At 35.3% G+C, this 22,505-nt stretch overlaps 1 protein-coding gene across 4 annotated transcripts in view; it reads right to left on the bottom strand.

Moving 5' to 3' along the window:
- LRBA (LPS responsive beige-like anchor protein) overlaps positions 1-22,505 on the bottom strand; it is a 727,902-nt gene that overhangs the window by 475,761 nt on the left and 229,636 nt on the right. For all 4 annotated transcript variants that reach the window (XM_033857307.2, XM_033857309.2, XM_033857305.2 and 1 more), the window contains exon 35: positions 14,771-14,835. In XM_033857307.2, the coding sequence (XP_033713198.1) occupies positions 14,771-14,835 (65 nt within the window). The remainder of the gene's footprint in view (positions 1-14,770; positions 14,836-22,505) is intronic.

The raw sequence follows: 22,505 nt of genomic DNA, 5'->3' as shown, positions 1-22,505 counted from the left end.
ACAAGGATGTCAGAAAAAAAGAAAACTACAGGCCAATATCACTGACGAACTTAGATGCAAAAATCCTCAACAACATACTAGCAAACAAAATCCAACAGAACATTAAAAGGATCATACACCATGATCAAGTGGGGTTTATCCCAGGAATTCAAGGATTCCTCAACATACGAAAATCAATGTGATAAACCATATAAACAAACTGAAGGAGAAAAACCATATGATCATCTCAACAGATGCAGAGAAAACTTTTGACAAAATTCAACGCCCATTTATGATTAAAAATAACCCGCATAGAGGGAACTTACCTCAACATAATAAAGGCCAAATATGACAAACAAACAGCCAATATCGTTCTCAATGGTGAAAAACTGAAACCATTTCCACTAAGATCAGGAACAAGACAACGTTGCCCACCCTCACCACTATTCTCCAACATAGTTTTGGAAGTTTTAGCCACAGCAATCAGAGAAGAAAAAGACATAAAAAGAATCCATGTCAGAAAAGAAGAAGTAAAACTGTTACTGTGTGCAGTTAACATGATACTATACACAGAGAATCCTAAAGATGCTACCAAAAAACTACTAGAGCTAATCAATCAATGAATTTGGTAAAGTAGTAGTATACAAAATTAATGCACAAAAATCTCTTGCATTCCTATACACCAACGATGAAAAATCTGAAAGAGAAATTAAGGAAACACTCCCATTTACCACTGCAACAAAAAGAATAAAATACTTAGGAATAAACCTACCTAGGGAGACAAAAGACCTGTATGCATAAAACTATAAGACACTGATGAAAGAAATTAAAGATGATTCTAACAGGTGGAGAGATATACCATGTTCTTGGATTGGAAGAATCAACATTGTGAAAATGGCTCTACTACCCAAAGCAATCTACAGATTCAATGTAATCCCTATCAAACTACCACTGGCATTTTTCACAGAACTAGAACAAAAAATTTCACAATTTGTATGGAAACACAAAAGACCCTGAATAGTCAAAGCAATCTTGAGAAAGAAAACTGGAGCTGGAGAAATCAGGCTCCCTGACTTCAAACTACACTACAAAGATACAGTAATCAAGACAGTATGGTACTGGCACAAAAACAGAAACATAGATCAATGGAACAGGATAGAAAGCCCAGAGATAAATCCATGGACATACGGTCACTTATCTTTGATAAAGGAGGCAGGAATGTACAGTGGAGAAAGGACAGCCTCTTCAATAAGTGTTGCTGGTAAAACTGGACAGCTACATGTAAAAGAATAAAATTAGAACACTCCCTAACACCATAGCCAAAAATAAACTCAAAATGGATTAAAGACCTAAATGTAAGGCCAGACACTATAAAACTCTTCGAGGTAAACATAGGAAGAACACTATGACATAGATCACAGTAAGATCCTTTATGACCCACCTCCTAGAGAAATGGAAATAAAAACAAAAATAAACAAATGGCACCGAATGAAACTAAAAGCTTTTGCACAGCAAAGGAAACCATCAACAAGATGAAAAGACAACCCTCAGTATGGGAGAAAATATTTGCAAATGAAGCAACTGACACAGAAATAATCTCCAAAATTTACAAGCATCTCATGCAACTCAATACCACAAAAACAACCCAATCCAAAAATGGGCAGAAGACATAAAGAGACATTTCTCCAAGAAGATATACAGATTGCCAACAAACACATGGAAGGATGCTCAACATCATTAATCATTAGAGAAATGCACATCAAAACTACAATAAGGTTTCCTTTCACACCGGTTAGAATGGCCATCATCAAAAAATCTACAAACAATAAATGCTAGAGAGGGTGTGGAGAAAAGGGAACCCTCTTGCACTGTTGGTGGGAATGTAAATTGATACAGCCACTATGGAGAACAGTATGGAGCTTCCTTAAAAAACTAAGAATAGAACTACCATACGACCCAGCAATCCCACTACTGGGTATATACCCTGAGGAAACCATAATTCAAAAAGAGTCATGTACCACAATGTTCATTGCAGCTCTTTCCAATAGCCAGGACATGGAAGCAACCTAAGTGTCCATCGACAGATGTATGGATAAAGAAGATGTGGCACATATATACAATGAAGTATTACTGAGCTGCAAAAAGAAATGAAATTGAGTTATTTGTAGTGAGGTGGATGGATCTAGAGTCTGTCATACAGAGTGAAGTAAGTCAGAAAGAGAAAAACAAATACCATATGCTAACACATATATATGGAATCTAAAAAAAAAAAAAATGGTTCTGAAAAACCTAGGTGCAGGACAGGAATAGAGATACAGACGTAGAGAATGGACTTGAGGACACGGGGGGAGGCAAGGGTAAGCTGGGACGAAGTGAGAGAGCGGCATGGACATACATACACTACCAAATGTAAAGCAGATAGCTAGTGGGAAGGAGCCGTGTAGCACAGGGAGATCAGCTCGGTGCTTTGTGACCACCTAGAGGGGTGGGAGGGAGACACAATAGGGAGGGGATATGGGGATATATGTATACATATAGCTGATTCACTTTGTTATAAAGCAGAAACTAACACACTATTGTAAAGCAATTATACTCCAATAAAGATGTTAAAAAAAAACAACAAAGGAAAACAAAAGAAAAATCCTAACATGTGGAAGAAGTTCTGCAAGAATATATAATAACCAACTATAGTATAGGGAAAACGGAAGACTTTTCACTTCCTAAGTTAAATATTGTTTAAAAAACTTAATAGGAAACTTTTATGACCAGAATTTTAAATAAAACTAAAATTTGAAAACTAAAAGAAAAAAAAAATTGCAACATCCCTTGCCCCACACTGTACCTATTCTCTTTAATTTGAATGTTTTAACCTTCTCATTGCACTTATCACTTTCTGACCTAATATGAAGTTTTTAATTTCTTTATCGTCTACCTATGCCAATTAAAATACACTATAAGAGAGTGGGAATGTCTACTGTATCCACTGCTGAACCCCCAGAACAGCATATAGCAGGCATTCCTAAATATTTTCTAAATGAATGAAGTGAACTGACTCTGTCTTCATCTTATTTTCATTTAATTCTTCTCAAAGTTTAGCTGTCTTTCCTTTTTCTCCCACCCCTCATTTGCCTCTCTTTTTCTATACTCATTTTCATTTAATATAGTAAATGATTCCATTTATATATAAACCCTTGTAGTTTTTAATGATGCATAAGGTTATGAAACTTCTATACAAACACAAGCATATTCTACAGGCATTCTGAATCCTAACCACATTTTCTGAAAATTATATACTTATCCTTGCTGAGAATGGTCAACTGCAATGCCAAACACATAAAGCCCTTAAACCTAGTGCAATTTAGCATTTTTAGGGAGTGAAAAACATAATTTAAATGCACCACCATTATTTCACATTGATCACAACAAAGCAAGCCTAAAAAGTAACCACAGAAAACTGAGATCAAGCTGGAAAATTAAAAGTGAAAAATAATTTGACCATATGACTGTTTTAAACCTAAACACATGAAGAAATGAAATAAGAAAAATGTGTGTATCCTAATTAAGGGGAGAAAATTCTAGTCCTCTTTAATAAGCCATTAAACTTTCAAAAATAATAAACAGTAATTTAAATAACCTAATCTTCAAGAGGAAAGAACAGCACATACCTCTTTCTAAACACTCCACACAAATTTCTACATCAATTCAATCCAGAGTAAACAGAGATGAAAGCCTCCTCTCAACAAATCTTTGAAACAATCACCTCTTACTCTACCCCAAAAATAAGACCATATCCAAACAACTGTTCATAATATTTAATTGGAATCTTACTACACACATAATTTAAAAATTTAACTGGAAAGCATATGACTCTTTAAGAAACACTCCCAAGTTTCCAAGAGATTACTTTGATTTAGAGTGTATCTTTGGTTGGCTCAGATAGTAATGTATCTTAGCTACACTGTTTACGTAAGTGCAACAAATACCTTGGTCTTTTACCAAACTATAACCCAAATAATAGCCAAGTGGGTCAGAATAAAATGAAATGTGTTTTTGCCCTCTCTCCCTCCCTCCCTTCTCCCTCTTCGCCTTCCCTTCCATTCAGTCTTCTACTAACTTATTCAATAGGTATTTATTAGGAATCTATGACTCTTGGAGTGAAAGAAAATGCTGGAGCTACTAAATAAATGTTCAGAAAGCACAACTGCAATCTAAGAAGTTGAATTCTGAAGAGACAGACAAGTGTATTAGTACTAGAAACATGTCTTTTATGAGGCTATTTACATATTTATATACAAGTCTGAATTATTGCTGTAATAAGCAGATACTGACCATCCCCAGGGGATAATTAAGCAATGTGTCCAACAGTATATGGGATAATCTACCCTTTCTGTGCTTTTCAAGTCTGGCAAAAAGGAAAGAGTCCTAGGAAGAAATTTAAGAGTAAAATCCTAGGAGGCTATAGAAGTTCTCAAAATGTATTTTTAATAAACAAAACCCAATACTTTAAATATAGGTCATTTTATAATCACTTATCTATTTAAAGTATTATAATTCAAAATGAGAATTTATATCTTAAAAATTTTAACAGATACTATTCCTTTAAACTAGGTTCCACAGTCTACTACTTTCCTGATTTTTACTGTCAAAAATTTTAAAGCTTTGATTGGCCAATGGAATCATGTCTCTTTTCAACTTTATAAATGAGGAGACAAATTAAAAATGTGCTTAACAAAGACAGGATCCCTTGACATTTTAAGCTATAAAAATTTTACTTATAGGGAATCTGCACTGATTTTTCAGAATCTCAGAGTATAAAAACAAAAACAGGACCACCTAAATATATAAAATGTGCAAGATGATCAATATTTATCCATTACATTGTTCCTTCTAACACAAGTCAAACAAGTGAAGTTATAAGACTTAGCAATGCTCACAGAGCAGCTACCTTGATCAAAACTGCCGAGAACAACATCAGGGGCTTAAAATACTCGAAAAAATATTTGTTGGATGGATGGCAGGCAGGCTGGCAGGAAGAAAGAAGGCTACCTAGCAGCTGGATCAATTTCTGCTGTCAAAATTAACACCCAAATTGAGATACTAAAATTTTTAGAAGAGAGATCAATAAAACCATTAAGGGATAATAGGAATAACAAGAAAGGCAAAATATGAAATCTAAACCCCTTTATCCAAATGAGAAAAGACTTTTAAGGTTCACTGATAAAGACTTTAATTTAAATATATAAGCAACAGTTCTACTGGAATTAGTTTAATTAAATTCATTTTTCAATTAAATATATCTTAAGGTGAAAGAAAAAGCAACTAACATAAAATGAAATTGAGTACACAAATAAATCAACCGAAGCCCTATATACATAATAATGTTACCTACCACGCCTGAATTTAGAACACATTTTCCTATTCCCTATTAACATGGTGCCACAGCATCACAGAACATTCTGAAAGAATGCTTTAATAGTCTTTAAAGAATTTAAAACTGTTTAAAGAAACCTGTGTCTTTCAGAACAAATAACACTTTTAGATCAAGTATTTGCATATCTGAAAAGTCAATTGATGATGATGATTCAATATATCACAAAATATCCATAAACAAAAATTATGATCCAGAAATAACAATGTTACTACTCACAAAATGTGGAAATTTAATTTTTTTAAACTTATATCTTTTATTAATGTTTACATATATTACTTTGTCTTGTTTTGGTAAAAATTGCCAAAGAAACATAACTTGATTATGTCAGTGATTACTGGTTATTTTATTTCTATAAAAAATCTGTTTAAAATGGAATGTTGTTTACAAGAAAAATACAAATAATTCATCTCAAAAGTATCAAAACAATGTATTTACAGAGGAAGTATCTAATCAATTAAACAGGTAAGTTAAGAGAAACATTTCTACCAGACAACAATTACTTATGTCTGACCTAAGTTAATTGATTTGCTAATGATACCCATCAAATCTGATAAACCCTATGCTGTAGTCTCTCTCAGTCTGTAAAGGTCTACATGTTATTTACACTAATAAAACATTAATCAAGGACCAAATTTATGGCAGCTACTCTATAAATGGGGTCAAGTCAGGTCAGAGTTACATAAAAAGAAAAAAAACGGTTGGTCTCCGCAGTGAAAAGAAAACCCTTATTACTTATTCTTCCTGCCCCTGGGATTAAGTCCAGTAGTTGAACACTGCTACACAAATACATCCATTGCTAAGTAAACTCATTTAACCTTAATGTATTAAATATTTATAAAAGGAAAGTCCAACCTACTGATTTCAGAAAAATAAATCTCTAAATTGCCCCTTTAAAATATATTCTACTCTCTAAAGAAAGAGAGAATAAAAATTTCAAATATTACCTCCACTATTTCACTAAAGAATGTTAGTTCTCTTTATACCACAGTTTCTTTGTAACATCTGCTTAAAAGACAAAGGCTGAAGTACTTTCTATAGGCTAAGCACTAAGGTAAAGAAGACAGTTTCTAATGACAGGAGGCAAACAAATCCAAACAGAGTAAGATAAACATAGATAAGAAATCAGGAAAAAGTTATTACAAAACTTACAATTACATGTGATATAAAAACAAATAAGTTATTCAAATAATTCTTTCTCCAATAAGAAATAATAAGAATCAGCTGTTCTGGATAAAATATTTAAGAACATAAAATTTATTTCTTCACAAGACAGAGAAAAGTTTTAATGTAAAATATTTATTATATGTATATGTATTTTCTTTTCTCTTGGTAATAATCTTCAAAGAAATATCACTTGACTATTGTCAAGATTATCTGTATAAAGCAAATTTCTGTTTAAGAAAGTATGTTATTTACATGAAAAATATAAATAATTGAAATAAAAACTATAAAAACAATATACTTAAGCTGAAAGTATCTTATCAATTAAACACAAATATCTACTGGTTTTGCAAGGCACTTCTCTAGGAGCCAGGGATATAACAATAAGCGAGAGACAGAGGGACTGCCCTCACTAAACATATACTGTACAGGAGGAGACAGACAATAAAGACAAAACATGGGGAAAGAATAAAAGATATGGGGAAAAAATTTTAAGAAATTTAAGAAATTTTAAGAAAAATTTTAAGAAATGAGGTAAAAATAACCTGGGCAACAGGTTTCAGGGAAGACTTCTCTGACAAGGTGACATCTGAACTGGGCCTTAAATCATAATGAATCAGACATGTAAAGATCTGGGGGTAGATCTTCCAGCTATGGTGAAATAAAGAGTCCAACAAATCCTTTCCCAGAAAAACAAGTATAGAACTGAAGAATAACAATCATTTCAGTGTTCTGAAAACTGACCAAAAGCAAACAACAACATCCATAATAATTTTATTCACAAAAATGTGCTAAACACTAAGTAAGAACAAACGAAGTCTGTGCCAATCTTTTCTGGCAATTCCCCGCCCAGACACCAGAGGTGTGGTAGTTCCATCGGTCTCTGGCTGCTTATGGAAACCAGCAACTTCACTGCCAGAGATGGATGACTTGATTTGAAAGAGAGGACAGAAAATGAAGAAAATGCATGCCAAGCCGAAAACTGGAAAGACCTATAGCTCTCCTAGAGGGAGATTACATTTGAAGTTAGGGTGAGCAGGAGACCAGAGAACAAACCAGAAATTAGAGAGGGAGATCCTGGAAATAAACTAGCTTAATAAGAATTTCACACATGGCTATCTGGGTCCCTGAGCAGATACAGGGCAGACTCGAAAAAGATCAACAAGAAGTAAAAGCTAGAGGATGAAAACTACTTCAAATTTAAATGTGTCCATCAAAACCAAATGCAGATTTACCAGGCATACACGGTCAAAGGTTTCAGAAAGACTTCCGATCAATCATTCACTGACCTCAAAGCTATGGAAAAAAAGGGGTGACCCTTTAAAAGCCAGACCAAAAAAATATATATATATGAAGAAGAATTCTAAAACAGCTTAGCAACAATATTAAGAACACCTTACCACAAGAGAGACAAATTCTGCAAATTAAGCCCAAGCAAGTAACTTCTAAAACTCAACAAATAAAACCAAATCCAACAACTATAAAAAGAACTATATACCACGACCACGCAGGAATTAACCCAGGTATGCAGAGTCGGTTCAACATTCCAAAGTCAATTAATGTACTCCATCATACATAAACAAGCTAAAAAGAAAAATCACATGATATTTCAACAGATACCAAAAAAGCACTTGATAAAATCCAATGCCCATTCATGATAAAATCTCTCAGTAAACTAAGAATAGAAGGAAACTTCCTCAACTTGACAAAGAATATCTACGGAAAAATCCAAAAGCTAACACCATACTTAATGGTGAGATACTAGAAACTTTCCCATTAAGATCAGTATAAGGCAAGGATACCCCTCTGACCACTCCTTTTCAACATCATACCAGAAATCCTAGCTAAAGCAAGAAGACAAGAAAAGGAAATAAAAGGTATACAGATTGGTAAGGAACACCTAAGAATATCTCTGCTCAGAGATGACATGACTATCTATGTAGAAGATCCAAAACAGCTAAACTTTTATCTCACACCATACAAAAATATTAACTCAAAATGAATCACACACCTAAATGTAGGGGCTAAAACTACAAAATTTCTAGGGATGAAAAAATATTTCTAGAAAAAAAAAAAGAAAGAAAACCCTAGTACTTGTTTTGACCTAAGATTTCTTGAATTTGCCAACAAGTCATAATCCATAGAAGAAAAAAATAGGTAAATTGTACTTTATCAAAATTAAAAACTTGCTCTTCAATGAAAATGAAAGAACAAGTCACAGACTGAGAGAAAATGTTTGCAAATCATGTATATGAGAAAAGATATAAATATAAGATATAAATATAAGATATAAAAGATATAAAAAAAATATAAATATAAATTACTGTTTAAAAGTCAGAACTCATACAGTGAATGAAATTTTTAAATGGGCAAAAGATGTACACAGACATTTTCCCAAAGAAGGCACCTGAAAAAATACTCAACAGGATTAGCCATTAGGGAAATGAAAACAAAAACCAGGGTAAGATACCTGCTAGGCTAACTAGGAAAATAGCTTGGCAGTTTCTTAAAAAATTAAACACAGACTTCCCATTCCACCAAGCAATTGTACTCCTAGGTATCTACCCAAGAGAAATGAAAACATATGTCCACACAAAGCCTTGTACACAAACACACATAGAAGTATTGTTTATAATAGCCAAAAACAGAAAGCAATCCAAACATTCACTGACTGCTGAAGGGATAAACAAAATGTGGTATATCTGTACAATGGAATACTATTAATCAGTAAAAAGGAACAAAATACTGATACATGCCACAATATGGGTAAAAGCACCAGGAATTATTATAAGAACAGTGTTGGAGAAAGTGACAGTGATCCAAAAACTAAAAACAATGAGAAATAAATGGAAATTACTTGGGGGTATGTAGAGACACCACTGATGAGGGATGGTAAGCGATACAGTCTACAAACATGAGATTCCAAGCTGACTGAGATCCTGGTCTGACAGTTCCCTGAACTCCTCTCCTTCTCCGAGCTTGTCTTCCACCCTACCTCAGCCATTTATTGCACAGTCATATGCCAGACCTCATCATTTCCAATAACTGAATGGCCTTGGTTCTACTCGTCCCACTCTCTAAACTATTACCTCTCATGTTTATAGCTCACTCATTCTATTACTATCACAACTCTAACAGTCCTTAGAGCTCCAATCCATCCATCCTATCGTTTTCTTTACAGTCACTCTCCTCTTTACCTAGCTTAATAATCATAATCCTGTGGTCAATGATTACAATCACTCTCTAGCACAAAGAGGCTCCCTTGGCCTTCTCTCCCCCATACTTGGCAAAACCTAAACCCACTGAAACCCAACACTAACTCTACTTCCATATTTACCTCCCAGACTCTGCAACTACATAAAATGCCTTCCCAAGTTACTGTAAACGACCCATCCATGCTCTACTTTAAAGCCAAACCCCCATTTGCATACAAATTCACCCACTCTCAAATCAACTTAAAAACATCACTCCAGAAATTCTCACCTATCTCTTCTACATTAATTTCCCCACTCCTTACCATGAAACTGTTCTCTTGTTCTCATTTTTTAAAAACCCTACTTCCCTTGACTCTATTCCCCCCACTCCATTTTATTTTTGCTCCCCTTTGTAGCAAAATTCCTCTAAAGAACTGTTTATACACATTCTATAATTCCTCTTCTCTTATTCTTTTCTAAATTCACTGCAAAGGCTTTTTTCCACACCACTCTCCCCAAACTACTCCTGACCAAGTCAGAAACAACTTCTGAGCCCGTGGTCAAATCTCAGTCATCACCCTACCACCTTAATGATTTCGTCTAATCTCAAGGCATTAAATATCATCTATATTCTTATAACACTCAAGTTTAGATCTCTAGTCTGGAGAAATAATTAACAACTGCCTCTACCTGGATGTCTACTAGAGATATAAAAATCAGTATTTCCAAAACTGAATTCCTGATCTTCCCCAACAACAGTTTTATCCACAGCCTTTTCCATCTGGTTGATAGAAACACCATCTTTTCAGCTGCAGAAGCCAAAAATCTTCAGAGTAATACTTGACTCCTAGCTCTGTCTCACAATCCACATCCAATCCATTAGTAAATCCTATCAACTCTACCTTCAAAATATATTCATAATCCTACTACTTCTTACCTCCTCTACTGCTGCTGTCCTAGTCCACAACACCATCATGTTTAACTAGAGTTACTACAGTAGTGTCCTAGTTGATCTCTTTGCTTCTATCCTTAAATTCTTACATAAATCAGCCTTTTAAACATAAGGCAGATTGTCTCCCTCCTCTACTCAAAATCCTGCAATGATTGTTATCTCCTGCAGAATGAATTGCAAAGGCTCTACACAAATCTTGCCCTATGTCTCTGACCTCATTTCTTACTTCTCTCCACGATGATCACTCGTTCTTGCTATACTAGCCTCATTCCTCAAATATGCCAGGGAAGCTTTCATCTGTTTACTGGCTGTTCCCTAGGACTGGAACGCTTTTCCCCTACATGCCCCTATGTTTAACTCCTTCACATCATTCAAGTGCTTGCTTACATGTCAATTGCTCAGTGATCTGTAATATAACCACTCTATTTAAACTACTCTATAAAGGTATCAAACCTTTATATTTCCTTTAAAATTCACCATTTCCCTCAACCTGCTTCACATTATCTTTTTCCAAACAACTTACCACCTTTCATATATAATCCATTACTTATTTTGTTTATTGTTCATAGTCTGCCAATGACTGTTCAAATGTAAGATCTACAAAAAAAAGAATCTTTATCTGTTTTGTTTATTGCTGTATCCCCAGAATCAAGGACAAGTCATGGTACACAGTCAGTGCATAATAAATATTGGTTGAATGAATAGATGAGGAAACGGATGCTCACAGAGGTAAAAGTACTCCCCATATATCAAAGCTGAAACTTGAACCCAAGGCTAACTTCAAAGCTAAAACTATTAATCACAAAAGTATGTTGCCTTATCTACTAAATGTAACACTAACTTGCATAACGGAGGGCATTTAGACTTAGTAGAACCTAAACAAAATAGACTTTTTTTTTCAGCTTATAAATTCATTTGTTTGTTTATTTTATATTATTTTGTTTTTAACATTTTTATTGGAGCATAATTGCTTTACAGTGGTGTGTTAGTTTCTGCTTTATAACAAAGTGAATCAGTTATACATATACATATATCCCCATATCTCTTCCCTCTTACGTCTCCCTCCCTCAAACCCTCCCTATCCCACCCTTCTACCTGGTCACAAAGCATGGAGCTGATCTCCCTGTGCTATTCGACTGCTTCCCACTAGCTATCTATTTAACATTTTTTAACATTTGTCAATATATACACTACCACACTCTCACTTTGTCCCAGCTTACCCTTCCCCCTCCCCGTGTCCTCAAGTCCATTCTCTAGTAAGTCTGCGTCTTTATTCCCGTCTTGCCCCAGGTTCTTCATGACCTTTTTTTTTTTTAGATTCCACATATATGTGTTAGCATACGGTATTTGTTTTACTCTTTCTGACTTACTTCACTCTGTAGGACAGACTCTAGGTCCATCCACCTCACTACAAATAACTCAATTTCGTTTCCTTTTATGGCTCAGTAATATTCCATTGTATATATGTGCCACATCTTCTTTATTCATTCATCGGTTGATGGACACTTAGGTTGCTTCCATGTCCTGGCTATTGTAAATAGAGCTGCAATGAACATTGTGGTACATGACTCTTTTTGAATTATGGTTTTCTCAGGGTATATGCCCAGTAGTGGGATTGCTGGGTCATATGGTAGTTCTATTTGTAGTTTTTTAAGGAACCTCCATACTGTTCTCCATAGTGGCTGCATCAATTTACATTCCCACCAACAGTGTATGAGTGTTCCCTTTTCTCCACACCCTCTCCAGCATTTATTGTTTGTAGATTTTTTGATGATGGCCATTCTGACTGGTATGAGGTGATACCTCATTGTAGTTCCGATTTGCATTTCTCTAACGATTAATGATGTTGAGCATTCTTTCATGTGTTTGTTTGCAATCTGTACATCTTCTTTGCAGAAATGTCTATTTAGGTCTTCTGCCCATTCTTGGATTGGATTGTTTGTTTTTTTGATATCGAGCTGCATGAGCTGCTTGTAAATTTTGGAGATTAATCCTTTGTCAGTTGCTTCATTTGCAAAATAGACTTTTATAACCACTTCTCTTAAAAAAAAGAACTGGTGTTAATCAGTGTTTTGCATTAAGTAGAACAAATACATATTCGACCAACAGCACTCACTAACTCTTTTCCTATATATAAACTTTAAAAGTATCTAATACCTCAGTGTTGAAATTCAGCCAAAGAGTTATTTTTTTGATGAATAAGCACTTTGAAATTTTTGCTAAAAGTAAGACTAAATTATTAGTCATTCACTCATTGAGAAATATTTATTGATTTCCCAACACTTTCCAGACTCCAGACTACAATTTAGCTCTGTTCCTCATATAGATCACTGCAATAGACTTGTTATTGTTCTTGATTTCAATTAGGTCTCCTCTGCTTCAACCCATCCTAAACATCACTGCTAGTTATCCTTCCAAAACCCAAGTATCATAATAATACTTTCTTAAGACCTTTCAAGGCTTCCCATTGCCTTCAGATGAAAATCCAAATACACCACATTAGACCTTTTATGGTCCAGATAACCAATTCTATTCCAACAATTCACACACATACACATGCACACACACGTACATACACACCTTCCCACATCACAGTATCTTCAGATATTCTATTTCCTCTATTTAGAATGCTTTTCACACATATGTCCTCCAATTTATCCATAATCCCCACTTTTCCAAAGTCTACATTACTAACCTTACTCATCCTTGAAAATACATCTCAGGAATCATGTTTCCCTGGGGAGGTTCTGCCTAATTCTTCTGAACTAAATTGTGTAGTCTTTCTCTTTTTTCACATTCCTACCTTAATAACCTATATGTAAATACTTCTAGCACAGAATTTACCATATGGCATTAGTTGCAGGTTTATTTATTTGTATTCAACACCAGTCTGTGAGCACCTATGATTATTTACTGAGTGAAATAACTTTAGTAGCATTTACTATAAAGTAAAGTTAACAGTACCCTCTTCTACAACATTAACGAGACAGAGGTTAAACTCCTAGTTACTAGTTCAAATTATTCCTATAGTGATGGTGTCAATCTCAACTCTAGACAGAACAGTATAAAAAACATTCTTAAACAATAATTTTGTTCAGAATGCTATTTCCAATGGCACACCTTTTAATCTATACCCTGGGTCTTCAGTCCAAGTAATCCAAAATCAACTGCCACAGGCTTCCCTGGTAGCGCAGTGGTTAAGAATCCGCCTGCCAATGCAGGAGACACGGGTTCGAGCCCTGGGCCAGGAAGATCCCACATGCACGCGGAGCAAAGCCCATATGCCACAACTACTGAGCCTGTGCTCTAGAGCCCGCGAGCCACAACTACTGAAGCCCACGCGCCTAGACCCCTCGCTCTGCAACAAGAGCCACCGCAATGAGAAGCCTGCACACTGCAATGAAGAGTAGCCCCGCTCACCACAACTAGAGAAAGCCCGCGGGCCACAACAAAAACCCAACACATCCAAAATAAATAAATAAATAAATTTATTTTTTTAAAAAAGAAAACATCAACTGACACGAAACAGACCCAAAGTAGTCCACTCATCATTTCCTCAATTTATTCTTACCTTTTAATTCTCTCACTTTCTTAAATCTATTTTTTCCTTGTATCTTTCTTTTTATCTCTGTACTTCACTTTTCTTTCCTACTACTGACTATTCTTTCCTTGAATTCTTCTTCCCTTATGCCCAGGCCATGACATAGGAGAGATAATATAGACCATATTAGTCTATTTATTGGCTCTACAAATATAATAGAATTTTCTAGGAAGCCCAAATAAGTATCAGTTTTCCTTATATCTGCTAATAGAATCATCAGTATACTTTTGCCAAAGGTTTACTTACTGAAAAACAAAGAACTGACTTTATCATTAAGCACATAACGATGAAGAGAACAAAATGATTAAATATTGAAATATTTGTAATAATTAATATCTAAGCTCACTATATCACTGACTGCAAAAACAATATAGTACCAAAAATATCAGTTCCGATGGCAAAAATACAATAACATTTTAAAGTAAAATATACATGGATATAAAATAGATTACCTTCCTTCGTTGACAAGTTCAATAAAAGCAAGGCCTGCATTCTTCTGAATAGAATTCTGCCACTCCTAAAAAACAGCAGAAAATAGCTGAACAAATTTCACTCAGTATGTTATTTCTTTAAAACAATAATTATGAAAAACATCACCCATATCAATTTCATACTTAATTGAAACTGATTTAATGGAAATTAATTAAGTTCCAAAAAATCTTAATGGAAAAGTTTTGTTAAACATGCTGCCTACCCACTGCAGCCCCATGAACACATGAACAGTTGACATTAAAAAGTAAACTAAACAAGTTAGCAACAATTTGATTCTAGATAAACTAAATGAGCCTATCTATATTTATCTTGCCCTTTCAGTTCTGTACCATTATATCCTACTAATTTAACTGAAACAGTTTGAAAGGAAAGCAGCAAAGAAGACCAAGGACAGAGGTTTTGTTTTTGTTTCTTTAAGAGATGCATCACCCCAAATGAGGGGAAGACGGAATTAAGTATCTCCCTAAACTTAATAATAGCACACATTCTACAAAAATTGATTAATGATTAAGAAAGAGACGAGAGATCAGTGAATTTGGCTAGACTACTTGTAAGCTGAAAAACTATAATTTACTAGCATATGAATTAGCAAAAGATGGCATAAAATTATTAATATATTCTTTATGAATAAGTTATCCATTAAAAAGCCCCCTGGTGTTCCGGTGGTTAAGAATCCATCTTCCGATGCAGGGCAAGTAAGGTCCCACATGCCACAGGGCAAGTAAGCCTGCTTCCCACAATTAGAGAGCCTGTGTGCGGCAACTACAGACCCCACGTGCTCTGGAGCCCGAGCACCACAACTAGAGAGCCCCCGTGCTGCAACTACTGAGCCCACATGCTCTGGAGCCTGTGCACCACAGCTACAGACAAGCCCGCGCAACACAACTAGAGAGAAGCCCACGTGCTGCAACAAAGAGCCTGCGTGCCCCAACGAAGAGCCTGGGTGCCGCGTCGAAAGATCCCCGATGCCCCAACTAAGACCTGACTCAGCCAAAAATAAAAAGTAAATAAATATTTTCTTTAAAAAGCCTCAGAAGAAAATTAACCATTAATATATACAGAAATGAATTTTTTAAGCCTCATCTCAAAACAGATATAAAATACGCATTAATCCAATAAAGCTGGGCCCACATGAATTGAAATGTAGCTAGATTTGAGAAATGCCAATGCATGCATATCTGTATTTTTTAAAGAACTAGACATATATACATAATCTTTATGTTCCTTAAAACTGAAGAGCCCTTCTATTCCACCTACATAATATCCTTTAACTAATCTTTTTTTGTCCTTTTATAATGGTCAAAACAAAAGACAGTGCTGGGGACCTTACCACTGTTATCATAAGCAGTATTCATATATTCTGAATCTAACACCTTGAAGAGTTTTTAATTCCATGTAATTTCACCCCTGAAGACTGTTCTGTGTCATGCCAAATTCTGATTTAGTTTTAAGCCTCATCCTTTCACAGCTACTTTCTCCTTTTTATCCCCAGTATTTATTACTTTCATGTTTTGAAAAACCCAAGGTGGCCCTCAGGACTGAAATGGCTGTTTGCCATAATTTTGTTATAGAGTTCTATTTCATGAATAGTGTCAGCAAGAATATACTAACAGAACATATACAGTAGAATGAAAAGTAGATATAAAGTCAGTCAGAACATTTGAGGGTAGTAATTGGCTAGGACTAGGTGAGAAGATAAAGCAATGTGTTGCTGAGGAACAAGAAGTCATGGGATCTATGTTCTCAAACTGACTATGACACTAACAGGATATGTCCATAAACAGATCACTATACATCTCTAGGCCCTCGATACCCCCTTAAAAAAATTCTTAAAGATGTGTGATTTTATGATTCAACAACTTTCAAACATTTAGAAATTAGTGGCTCATAAGTCCAAAATATATAGTCTCAAAATTCACAATTGCCAGCATATTGAAACAACAAAATAGAGATCTTCTATTTCTTTCACTAAGGTAAACCAAGTCAAGGATAAATGGAAATACCCATCTAATTTAAAATCCTTTTCTTTCCAGCAAAATGAAGTAAACAGACAGACAATACAAAGGAAAGCAATCAAACTCCATGAAGAAGTAAACCTCTGAGAGAAGAGGATGTGTCATACCCTCCACTCTTCTCAGAAATAGGAGGAAGAAAAGAGGAAAAAGCAGAAACCGCAGGTAAGTTTTTTGATCCTGGTCCAGAAGGTTCCACACCTCACTTCCGAGGCAGAGCACAGGGAGATGCCAAGACTCAAAGAGCTGCCCTAAACCTAGTAATGCACAGGAAGAGTAGATAGAGACAGATTTAATGGTAGATGGACCTAAAACAGCCTCACAGTAACGCATACCCTTGGAGGAGTCAGAAAATTATCACAGAAAGATGTACACATAGTTGAGGCTTTGAGGTGATAAGGAAAACACAGTTGTGACCTTTGATGATAGACAGCAGGGAATCAGAAAGGATGGTAACAGAGGGATGCCCTAGTCAAGGAACAGAAGCAAAATCTCACTCCTCAGCTCTTATGCCCAACAGAGCAATCTCAGCAAGCCACCTGGAAATCTGATACAGCACCAGAGTATGAGGGGGCAAGACCTTAAACTGAGTTTTCCTTTAGATCACTTACTTGAGGGAAAATTCTCAAAAGGGAAATTAAATTTAGTAAAAAGAAAATAGTTACTTCTCTCGCTAGAAAAAAAGAAATTAGGAAGAAAGGCAAGAGGTTACCCCATATATAATTCTTTAGATCACACATGTTATTTTCAAAAGTATCTACTAGTATTATTTTTCTCAAATCCATTTTCTCTGATTTAAAACGGCAACAGGTGGGGATTTTTATGTCATACAAAACTCAAACCCCACATGAAAACCATCAGTAACAGTAGAGACACTCAAATTTTAAGTATACAGGTAAACATCACTTTGATTTTATTTTCATTTATGTATACAAACTGACTTTTACTGATAATGTAAATTTAAATTTCACAAAGATTTTAAATTTCACAAAGATTTTAAACAGCATGATTTAGGTCAGATAGAAAACTAGTTAAAGTTACTATAACTATAAAAACATTACCATCTAAAAATTTTATGACTTCAACTTAAATTGGTATGTCACAATTTTTTTCTTTTAAATTAAAAACAAATTAGACATGAAAATACACATAGAACTGGAAGAGTCCAATTTTTCTTACAAAAGCTCAGAAACATATTTATGACTGCTAATACATCTGGATTCTTGTTTTCTCAAACATCACCTATAAACTCATATTATTTAACTTGTAGTAACAGCTATCTAATAAACACCTGCAATAAAACTTTTTCACCAGTTAAAAAAATTAGACTAAATGAGAAATGAAGTGAAAGTACAAATCTTACCTATGCTTTGGGTAGTTCTAATAATCTCACAATTCTTAAAGATATCAGAGTTTTAATTTGCCTATAATCCATTCCTAATTATAAACTATTTAACATTTAATAAAATATCACATACCAGGTACATAAAGATATACTGATAGGAATTAATAACCCAGGTAAAAAGAAGCTGAAATCCATGAGAATAGGAAATTAATTTGTTTTAATAAACCCAGCTGCTAGTCAAAGCCAACAAGTTTTCTCCATACTAAAACACTGACTACAATCCTTAAGGAAGTCACCTAAACTACAAAGAAGATTCATGCTATCCTAAAGCATTTTCTGCACTTCTGAGACAATTACTAAAGAAGGTGTTAGCCTAAATAATTTCACAAACCACAGCTCAAGATAACCTTTAGTGAGTTTTAACAGTTGAAAGAAAAGCTTAATGGTTATCGTCTCTCATGATCATTTCAATATTTCATCATAGTATTTACAACTATACAGCAATGCAAAATGCACCATACATTTAAAGGTTTTGGTTATTCTTTTCCCAGAGATATTGATGAAAAACATGTTAAAAGCCTCAAATCCAACCACTAATGCAGCTAAGTAATTTTAAAACACACTTCAGCACTTTGGAGAGGAAGGACTCAAAACACAACTGAGTCAATAATTTCATACCTGTTCTAAGCTGTATTTAATTGACTATCACTTCCTAAGGCCATAACTGTTGATTAGTCAATTTTTACTAAAATATACTCTTAGCTTAGCTTAAGTCATACAACAAGAACAGAGATAGTATATATTAGTGAAATCTAGTAAATAAACAGAGTTACATCAATTTTCAAACATGTGCTTTTGGTGGTAAAAGTCCACCAAACTTGGGTTGGGGGAAAAAAAAGACTTCATCAACTAAATTAATTCTATGCCTCCCCACCATCAACAAACAAATATAGAGAAAAAGGGCACCAATAAATGTGCTATATATTAATTTATAATATTTTGATACAACTTTAACTTCCCTAAAGTGAACTTGACAGTTTTCTATAAATTTGATAATCTCCTACAACATATTTTAGTGTCTTGAGTACAGCACATGAATTTATCTGAATTTTAAAAGTAATTCCCAAATATTACCATGCTCTAAAGCAAATAAAATCAAGCTACAGATTGACAAGATAGACTGCATATACTCCATGCTGCCACCTTTTTTCTTTTTTAGTCAAGCCATCGATACTGACATTAAATGTATATCAATTTTTTTTTTTATTCTAGTCGGCTAGAAAATCACTAAACTATGTTCTACTCTTAAAATAAAAAAGGTATAGGGCTTCCCTGGTGGCGCAGTGGTTGAGAGTCTGCCTGCCGATGCAGGGGACATGGGTTCGTGCCCCAGTCCAGGAAGATCCCACATGCCGCGGAGCGGCTAGGCCCGTGAGCCATGGCCGCTGAGCCTGCACGTCCGGAGCCTGTGCTCCACAACAGGAGGGGCCACAACAGTGAGAGGCCCGTGTACCGCAAAAAAAAAAAAAAAAAGGTATAAAATGAGTGACTTTGGTTAAACAGCAAAAAACAAGAACAAAAATACTAAAGAGAGGACAAGAGTAATGAGAGAGAGTTAAAAAATTTCTCTACAACCTGAAGGGAAATAACTTGAAGCAGACAAATGCTTGTTACAAAACCCTTAGAAAGGCCAAGAATTGAAGGCACTGATTACATATATGGATGGCTGAGGGACAGGGATGAAAGGAGTTTAAATGAATAAAAGCTGGTATAAAAAACACAGAATCTGAGCTCCTCTCCTCATATCGATGGCCATCCCAACCATGGTAAGAGACTGGATATTTACTTTCCAGAGGAGTAAACCTCTGAACACTTTAAAAAGCCTTATTGTAAAAAACAAAATAACTTGAAAGTATACTTACTGAACCATGAGACATCAAGCAATATTAGAGAAGTGTTCTCTGAGAAAAACGAGAAGCCATGATAACATTTAAAATAAAGCTCATTCACCACCAGCAGACAGCACATACATAGGCACATAGACTTTTGTGCAATACACTTAAACATGAGCACAAAGGGTCACTAGTCATTAGAGGAGAGACTCATATGAATGACAGACACCAAAGAAACAAGCAGGAAAAAAAATAATTATTAAAAATGGACAGGGGGCTTCCCTGGTGGCGTAGTGGTTGAGAGTCCGCCTGCCGATGCAGGGGACCTGGGTTCGTGCCCCGGTCTGGGAAGATCCCACATGCCGCGGAGCAGCTGGGCCCGTCAGCCGTGACCGCTGAGCCTGCGCGTCTGGAGCCTGTGCTCCACAACGGGAGAGGCCGCAAGAGTGAGAGGCCCGCGTACCGCAAAAAAAAAAAAAAAAAAAAAGGACAAAATATTAACAAATTAAAATATTAAAAAGTATTGTTAATGGGGTAGGGAGAGGAAGACTAAAGAAAAGTATAATTAATACCATCAGAAAGGTAAAAACTTTCATGTAAAAATTCAGGGCAGGGTTACTTTTTCATTCACGGGTACCTCTTTGCCTCTGTATTAGAGTTCTCCAAGCCAAGAGTCTGTGGCCCTCAGCAGTGCCCATGATCACAGGCCTTGGGAGCTCCTTTAATCTCTAAGAAGAACTGAAGCAGGAGTTGTAACATGGACCATCTTATTGGAGCCCAGAACATCTGGGGAGCCAGATAACCCTCTCTTTGCACAACAGATGAAATTTGTCGTATGAAAAACAGAGTCCTCCAGAGAAACAGAACCAACAAGACAGAGATATGTATTTTATTTATTTTAAGAAAGTGGCTCACATAATTATGGAGGCTGACAAGTCTCTGCAGGGCGAGTTAGCAAGCAGAAGAACCAGGAGAGCCGATGGTGTAACTCTACTCCAAGCCAAAAAGCATAAAAATCTGGAAAATGAATGGTGTAGTTCCAGACTGAAGGGCACTAGGCTCAAAACCCAAAAGGAGCCAATATGTTAGTTTGAGGACAAAGGCAGGAAAAAGTGACATCTCAGTTCCAAGGCAGTCAAGCAAGTAGAATTCTCTCTACTCAGGGAATGCTCAGCCTTTTTGTGCTAGTCAGGCCTTCAACTGATTGGATGAGGCCCATCCACATCAGGAAGGACAACCTGCTTTACAAAGCCTACCGATTTCAATGTTCATCTCATTCAGAAACTCTCAGAATAATGTCTGACCAAGTATCTGGATACCCCATGACATAGTCAAGTTGATATAAAATTAACCGTCCAGCTCTCCCCTCCCATCTCCCCTGAAAACCTCAGAAAAGTAGAAAATGCTATTAGAAATTAAGAGTATAATAACAAATAAAAATTTTGAAAGAACTACTGGAAGATGTTGAAAAAGGCTCTTAGAAGAGTAAAATAAAAGATAAAATGAAGGAAAAACAGGTGAGAATGGATATGAAAATTAGATAATTAATCCAGACAGTTCAACATCTAACTAAGAGGAGTTTTGGAAACAGAAATGAGAATACAGAGAAAGGAATTCCCATAGATATAATTCAAGAAAACTTCTCTGAACATAAGTACATACTTTTTCAGACTGAAAAAGTTTACATTAAATATCAAAGACAATAGATTTTAAAAGATCCACCCACATCAAGGTACAATCCAGTAACAACAAACACTTTTTAATAATAATAATAAAAATACTAAAAGCTCTCACAGAGAAAAAAATAATTGGAAAGATTACAATTTTCAGCCTGTAATACTAATATCCCAACAAGCCACCAGTCACATATAAAGATTAAAAAAAAAAAGACATTTTCATACAAGCAAGGTCTAAAAAATTCTGTCATGCATTCTCTTTTAAGAAATTACAAAGGACATGCCTCATCAAAATTAATACAGAGACCCCACTATCATCCTCCATCCCAGTTCTGCTTTAATTTTTCCATGGCATACTTACTGCCGATTAGATTTCTTTTTTGCTTTTCTCTGGTTTTATTCTCTCCTATTTCCTGTGCTAGGACAGTGACCAGCACATATAGAATAAGCGATCAATAAATGCTGAATCAGTGTATCTTTCATAAAAGAAGGCCACTATAGGACACAGGAAATAGACACTATAGCATAAGAGGGAGAAGAGGAAACATCTAGGTTGATGATAAAAGAAGCCTCCAGATGACACCTTTCTACACAACTAAGGAGTAACCAATCCAGGCAAGAACAAGAAAACAGAACTCCGGGTACTGTATCTCCAAGGAAAAGAATTGAACCAATAGATACCAAGTGTGTTCATTACACTGGTAGAAGTTATATGATTTCAGTGGAAAATTCAGAAATAAATTTGTGGTGGGTACACAGAAATTTAAATT

Source organism: Tursiops truncatus, chromosome 5 (assembly GCF_011762595.2).
Source record: "Tursiops truncatus isolate mTurTru1 chromosome 5, mTurTru1.mat.Y, whole genome shotgun sequence".
Taxonomy (NCBI): Eukaryota; Metazoa; Chordata; class Mammalia; order Artiodactyla; family Delphinidae; genus Tursiops; species Tursiops truncatus.
The sequence above is the reverse complement of the archived record's forward strand: the minus strand, read 5'-3'. Positions and strand labels throughout refer to the sequence as shown.